The 7834-nt window shown below is 40.4% G+C and overlaps 1 protein-coding gene across 2 annotated transcripts; it reads left to right on the plus strand.

Annotated features, from left to right (window-relative positions):
* Nucleotides 1-4248: 4248 nt before the first annotated feature.
* On the plus strand, nucleotides 4249-7019 carry adcyap1a (adenylate cyclase activating polypeptide 1a). Of its 2 annotated transcripts, XM_030780251.1 has the most exons (4): nucleotides 4249-4349; nucleotides 5504-5638; nucleotides 6070-6174; nucleotides 6836-7019. In XM_030780251.1, exons 1-4 carry the CDS (start codon nucleotides 4249-4251, stop codon nucleotides 7017-7019), a joined length of 525 nt encoding a protein of 174 aa, XP_030636111.1. The 2 variants fall into 2 exon arrangements, with proteins under 2 accessions (XP_030636111.1, XP_030636112.1); XM_030780252.1 differs by lacking the exon at nucleotides 6070-6174.
* The last annotated feature ends 815 nt before the right edge of the window (nucleotides 7020-7834 follow it).

Here is a 7834-nt window from a genome sequence, read left to right on the forward strand (position 1 = left end):
GGAGTAAATGAATATAGGCCTATTGTTTACGCAATATTTCAACAGCAGGACACCCACATGCATCCTCCCATGACCCCCCCCCCCCCCCCCCCCAACCACACACACACACACACACACACACACACACACACACTCTCCTCTGTTTAGAGAGAGATCCCTTACTAACAGATGCTTGGAGGTTTTATTGAATATCACACTGTACACAGTTGCTTGTATTCTTTATGAATCTGGGTATGAAATGTAAACAAACCGTTATTGCACTCTGTGAGTGAGTGAGTGAGTGAGTGAGTAAGTGTCTTTGCTTATGAGACACTGAAGCAGTTTATGGCTTGTCTGTACGACTGCCTGATTTGAAGCAATAAAGAGTTTCAGGTGGCAGCTGTTTGTGTGTGTCTGTATAGTTTTATTATCTATTTCATGTATCTTTTAGTGGATAAAAGCTGTTAAAAAGTGCATCTGTGGAAGAAACTTAATGCTTTCAAGTGTTTTTTTTCAAGCAGTTCTTCTGTCGCGAGAGAACCTCCCTTGCAAGAAGCCGACTCACGCGTACTCACGCTTAAGTAAATCTTCACATGAAAGACATCACGTCTGTTTATGATACTGGAGGTGATAAATTCGTTCGTCTTTACAAGTTCACGATGTGATGTACTTGACTTTTAATGTTTAGTGCTGAAAAGTAGGCCTAGTATCGGTGGTCCAAATTCACTGAAAGTTAACTAGTGCCACTCTTCGCTGCTCTCGATTCCCGGAACGAAGTGGGACAAAGCAAAGCGTTCTTGTTCATGAATCAACGGATAGAGCTGACCGCATGTCCTCCGATTACGGTCAACAGCTAATTAGTGCATCGTTTTGATTTAGAAGGAAATGTAGTATATTTACAGCTTTAGTCGTTAGCGACTGACAGGCGGAAGATATTTCTGTAAAGCTCCCAGGTTATGATTCATACAATTATGAGCTAATATATCCTTATCAATCTTCCTGTCGGGTGTTTTATTCGTCTCAGCCGTTTTTAAAGTAGCCTAATACTCATGAGCTATCGATCGTCTCTCTGTATTAGATTTAGGCTATTTACCGATGCAATTTTTATTTCAGGGAACATCGTACCGCTCTATAATCTCTCGGGACAAAGGACGTAATCCTTTGAAAAGGCCAAAAGTGACAGGTTACTTTTTATTACATTCAGCGATCAGCGTATAAAGCTCTTGAACAAAGAAACACTAAAACAATTGAAACAATAAAGCAATAAAAATGATTAAAAAGCTATCATAATTCTAATGATATCTTATCGTTTCATTAGTTAGACCGTTAGGATATTAAATCGCTAAGAACACTCAAACAGTGAGAGTTTTCATTCAGTTTTAGTTGTCATAAAGCGTAATTAGATAGAGAATCCGCTTTGATGACAACCCCTTTTTTTCAAATCCGGCGTTGCTTCGTTTCACAGGGACATTTAAATTTTTTTAATAGATGCAATTATAAAACGAGACATTTTCTCGTATTTAATAATTACGCATGCATTTTATGGATGTTTAGGCTACTTTTTTAATCGTGAAGAGAAACACTAAATATTTCGTCTCAGTTTACTAAAAGCTGGAAATGATATCTTCATACTTTCAAAACTCGACGACTCATATATTTTATTTCATTGCGCTAAGGCAGGACATTTCGACCGATTAAAACATAAATTGATCAACTTTGATGTGCATTCATGACGCGTGTGGAGCTCACAGTCATAAGTCAGTTAGCTAATAATAAGCCTAAATTAAAAAAAAAAATCAGCGCTCATTATGTCGATAACGTCAATAGAAATAAACAATAATTTTTAATAGCAAGATGAATGCTTACTGCAGAGCAACGTTTAAAGAAAAGTAATATAATTTATTATGCTTAGAAATGTTTCAGAGCATTTCTAATATCTTAAAGACAGGCATACATTCGATTATTTAAAATATGTGCCAACTTGTTTGGTTGATAAGGATTTTGTTAATGAACGTGAGGTGAGAATGTACGAGAGCAAAGTCAGAAGTCATTCATTCTTTTTCTTTTTTGGTGCGTTTTTAACGTAAAAACACGTGATGGCGCTCGTCTCATTGTATTTAGGGGATCCGTTTATATAAAGTTGAGATCGAAGACGTCACTTTGTGGAATCTAACCCTGAACTATAGACTATAGACGCAGTTATGTTTCTGCACACGAATCTCCAAAATGTTCGTCATATGACGTCAGAGCACTAGAACCGTCTCAGGTGATTCATTCATAAAAGTCTCTATGTAAGACAAAGACATGCGCAGAGTAGAAAGCCTACTGAATGGTCAGTTAATGTTCTTTGAGAGGTCAAGTTTAAACGAGTATAGCTGAAGAAAGCTTAACAACATCTTTTACATTTTAATCTCTTCCATTTTTGCTTCGAATGACACAGTATTGAATTTAAAGTTTCTGTGATGTTACATTCGCTTGGAAATTAGTTTCTCAGATGTCACAAAGACCAGAGTATGAAAATTTCTCAAGGGACAAGAATAATGTATTTCAATTTTATTCACTTTTTGTTCCATTTTCAAATTCATACTACGTTGAAATCATTGTTTCGCTCCCTATGGATAAAGAAAAGTATAGGCTACTCATATCCAAATAACTAGCAATAAACCATTCAGCATTATGCTATGTTATTAATGAATAGAACATTATGCTGGCAAACCAAGAGCCTGTCATGTACCGTGCTTCTCCGACGAAATTTCTTCAGCCTAATATAATGCTGTGAGATAACCTTTAATGGTCTGAAAGAACGCACTCTGGACGAGATAAATAATCGTAAAAACTATTAGTAACTATTATTGAAGTAAACTATTATTATCGACCGGATTGTTGGGTCGTCGAGTGTTTGGAGGGCCTAAGTAAAAGCATGAGTTTCACCATCTGGTGGTCAAGAACAGCTCCGGTGTATGCGAGTACTCCTCCCAAGAGCTTCCAACCTGAACACATGTCTGTCTAAGAGAGAGAGAGAGAGAAAGAGAAGGGAGGGGTTTTATTTTTACCGGACAGGTAAAGCCTTTGACTGGCACTATGCCAGGAATGACTCATCTGACCTACCTTTGACACTGACCACGCCAGATAACCTTACCAAACATCTCAAAAAACACACAGAATGTTTACTCTTTGAGTCAGATAACATTTTTTTTAAGTGCCAAAATGAGCTTTATGACTCGCGCCACGTCTGTGACGAGAAAGGAAAGAACATCAGTTTACCCACCTCTAGGACGGGCCAGTGACGTCGACAGCATCCTCAACGTGGGTACTGAAAGAGGCTCGTCTCCTGGTGGAGGCATAAAACTGGGCACTTCGGTCCCACAGAGCACAAAGTATCGCCGCGATAAATGCAGACTAATGGTCGGGCATTTTCTGCCAGCGACGAGCTCTTGACAGGGAAACTTGAGAACTGCATTGTGCGCATTTCAAGAAGCTCTGGACCCAAGAGCCAAAGGAGACTACAGAGGTGCCTCGCTGGAAGTTGAGGAAGACAGGGGGAAAACACTAGAGAGTCAGAGAGAAAGAGAGAGAGAGCGAGATAGAGATAGAGAGAGAGAGAGAGAGAGAGGAAGGGAGGGAGCGAGAGAGAGGTAGAGTGAGAGATCTTATCTCATTCTCTCAGTCGCAGCCTCACCCGGACTGCATCCAGCTCCACGCGCTGCTCTAGGTATGTGATGCGCGCCAAACTTCCAGCCAAGAACAAAGAAAGCCGAGTGCATGTTTTTCAAATTCTCAGTTAAATATTTGTTAAACACGGTATATTACAGTATTGAAAACTCTTAACTGGTTCAACTTAATTATAAGGATTATTTTCTGATATTTTTTGTTTTCAGAAAATTAACATTTTTTTTGTAATTCAGATGACAGACATTGATATCTTAGGAGCACGAGGCGATAAAACAGTGGTCAGAAGAATGTTTCAGGGCAAATTGCATTGCGAGCGCTTTACAAAAGAGACCAGTGACACCTGCTGCGCCTGTGCGAAACCAGCCCTTTAAAAAATTTAAAACCTTTTTCTTGGAACAGTTTTCAAGAGTACAGAGCGCATTAACAATGCGTTTTTTCGCCCTTTGGATTATGCACTGGGTTATACTATACAACGTTTAATTCTGCATGCATTGGTTTAAAGTCGTGTTCGAGTATTTGTTCTTTCTTCGTTCTTTCTTGCGAGAAAGAAATGCGTTGGGATTTTATGTGAGATGTTACTTTTCTCTCATTCACAGAATGATGACGAGCAGCAAGGCGACTCTAGCTTTCCTCATCTACGGGCTTCTCGTGCACTGCAGCGTGTGTTCTCCTCTCGGGATCAGCTATCCAAACGTCAGGTGCGGAACAAAGTCTGAAACATCAGCGCATCTAAATCTACTGCTTCCTTTTCTTATTATTTGTTTAAAACACTGAGACATGGATGATCCGTTAGCCTCGCCAAGGGTTCGCGAGGAAGCAGGTCGTGCAACAGTTGCACGCAGAAACATAATGTTTGTCAATATTAATTAAATAACCAAGGATGGATGTGTGAACTTGCACAAATCGTATTTGACAGTTTTTCGTTTTTTGATCTCATAAAAGTCAATAAGATGAGGTGGTGAGGTGAATTACATGTCGTTTTTATTTCTATTGATATAGAATATGTATTTCTATAGTTTACATAGTTTAAGACATATATTCCTTTTAAATCGAAATGAGGAGATCCTTCAGGTGGCAGTAGAGCGGTGCGAGCGCTGAAGAAATCTGGTGCGAGTGAAGTGGGTTACCACAGAGCGCAGAGATGACCAGCTCTGTTACGCATATTATCTAGTCTCCGAGAATTCCATGGAGTATGTGTGTGTGTGCGCGTGCGTGTGTGTATCATGAGTGTGTGTGTGTGTGTGCGCGCGTGAAGTGGGTTACCGCAGAGCGCAGAGATGACCAGCTCTGTTACGCATATTTTCTAGTCTCCGAGAATTCCTTGGAGTATGTGTGTGCGCGCGCGCGTGTATATCATGAGTGTGTGTGTGTGTGCGCGCGCGCCCTGCCCTTAGGGATTTCAAACATGATTAAAGAGAAAGTGTGGGCGGATGGATACATTTTCCCATTAGGAAATTTCTTGAGCTCATTTCTGAACAAATATTTTGTGCTATCGTGAAACCTATGTAATTTTCTTCGATTATTTACCCATTTAGTGATTAACTCATATTTTTTAAAAAAAAAGTAATGGAAAATAGGCTTTTTTGTCGGCGCGCTCTTTTGGTCTATCAGCGATATTTTACTGGAGTGTCATATAGACACTTAAGCAGAACAATTTACGGGCCTGTTTGCTCTGGGTGACGGTTTTCCTGTTGAGTGCGTTTGAGATTGAGAAGACTACTCTTGGTTGATAGTTGTTGACACATTTTATTTGTGGTTTCGTAGCATTTTATTACATTCAAGTGTAGTAACGACTTTAAATGTCTCAGTGAACTAAGCTTCTCTCTGACCCATTGGTTTCCCTTTTTGTCAGACTGGAGAATGAAGGTTATGACGAGGAGGGGAATTCATTACCAGAGCTGGCCTTTGACACTGAGCAGGTTGCTGTACGAAGCTCTCCGTCAGTCGCAGACGACGTATACCCGTTATATTACCCTCCTGAGAAAAGGTGAATCAAATGTTCAACAAATTTGTCTCGTCTGACTCACACCTGACATTCCATTTGGTGGAATCTTATTTCTGTCCAGCATATTTTTCGTTCATCAGTGTGATATGTATGTTTTGTGTCGTTAATAAACGTGTTGTAAGTTCTAAAACTTGTGTCCCATTACAATGGAGGCGGGCTTTGGAATGATCCGTCGCAACCTCAAAAAAGAAAACAAATTTCTGATTGTGAAATTTGCTAAACCATTGGAGTTTGGCCACATTCTGTCCCTTGACAGACATAAAGAGGCAATATAAAACAATAGTAACCGAAAAAGTTAATTTGGATAATTTGATCTTGATCGGACCACGACTGGCGCCTTTGACTGTGATCCGGTTTCTTGCCCGCGGGTGGGGTGTGTGACAGTATGTGTGTTTGGCGTTTTGTCACCCCAGAACGGAAAGGCACGCGGATGGGATCTTTAATAAAGCCTACAGGAAAGCGCTGGGTCAGTTATCTGCCAGAAAATACCTGCATTCTCTGATGGCAAAGCGCGTAGGGTAAGAACTCTCTCTCTCTCTCTCTCTCTCTCTCTCTCTCTCTCTCCATTTTCTTTCTTTCGCTCCTGCTCTGTTCATTGTTTTAGGGTGTGACCATGTTTTCCTGTTTTTTTTTTCCCGGTGGTTGTCTTTTCTTCTTTACCAAACTCACGGACCATCATGTGTTTTCTCTGATTCCTTTTTTGTCCCTTCTTTGTCGTTTTTGTATTCCGCGTGTGGGAAATATGTGTATATATGTGCTCCCTCACAAGTTCCATTTCATTACTAATAGTTTCGCCGATGGTTAATTGTTCATATTTGTAGCATTTGAAAACTTAGGCTGACTGAATGGACTCTGGCGTCCTTCCCTAATCTGTCTCTTTACGTATGCAGCTCCCTATCCAAGTGGATGAATAAATTCAATTTTCTGATGAATAATTTATTTCTCCAGGGGTTAGATATTGACACACGAGTGCCCTGCAGTATAGACTAACGCGGGTACCGCGCATAAATCGATAGATACCTAATTCTGCGCTTGCAATCGGTTAGCTACATTCATTACAAATACAAACGACAAGGAACAGCCTACATTTAGATGGAAGTTCACATATATTAGCGGGTGCGGTTTCTAACTCTGGGAATTCCCTGCCGTCTTCTCTCTCTGTCTCTCTCTTGCGCGTAGTGGCGGAAGCACAATGGAGGACGATTCAGAACCACTATCTAAGCGCCACTCGGACGGAGTCTTCACGGATAGCTACAGCCGTTACAGGAAGCAAATGGCAGTGAAGAAGTATCTGGCCGCGGTCCTGGGCAAAAGGTATAGACAGAGATTTAGAACCAAGGGACGGCGGCTCGCCTATTTGTAGCGTTTTCCAACCTAACGACGGTGTATGTACAGCCCTCATAGCAAGTCATTGAGATTACTGAAATGATCGGTGGATCGCGCCTGTGTTCTTTAAACATGTATTTATGTATGAAGTAAAGACATTAAAATGAATATTTTGATAATAATATTGTTTTTCTTTTGTACTGAGGCACTTGAGAATGCACAGATCTTTGTGGACCAATTAGTCTTAACGAAATATAGCCTATATAAATATATATTTACTGATTTATTTTTAGACTTAAAAGACAGTGATTGTGCACTTGAACAGTATGCTCCCCAGAACTTGTCCTTTAAGTATTCCAATCTACCGATACAAATATGAGTAAATAAATAGTCTTAAAGACAATCAAATGCATTGAATGTTACTTTTCTTCCTCTTCTTCTTCTCCTACTTCTTTTTTTTCTGAAATGGAAATTAAGAGTTTTAGTGTTTTTATTTACAACAGCCCTGAAGACTTAGATTTGTGCCATATTCTACAAGACATAGACTTCGATATGGATGAGTTTCGGGATATTTTGTCGGATTGGCTGATGCAGCCGCCTCCCGATAACCCGGTGAGTTCCGAGGCTCCGTTACGGTAGCCATGTCCAGAGGGGCGTCTCTCGCCCCTCCCTCTCTTTTTTCCCGTGAACTTTTTCCCCCTTTCTCCCCACTGTAATCTATCACTTAAAATCTCACGAGTCGGTCTCCTCCTCTCCTCCCCCTTCTTCACTTTCTCACTCCCTTAGAAAGTCGATTCGCGCACAATTTCACACTGCTGATTAACACTTTTTTTTTTCCTAATGAATTATTCA

This window comes from Chanos chanos, chromosome 7, assembly GCF_902362185.1.
Source record: "Chanos chanos chromosome 7, fChaCha1.1, whole genome shotgun sequence".
NCBI classification, from domain to species: Eukaryota; Metazoa; Chordata; class Actinopteri; order Gonorynchiformes; family Chanidae; genus Chanos; species Chanos chanos.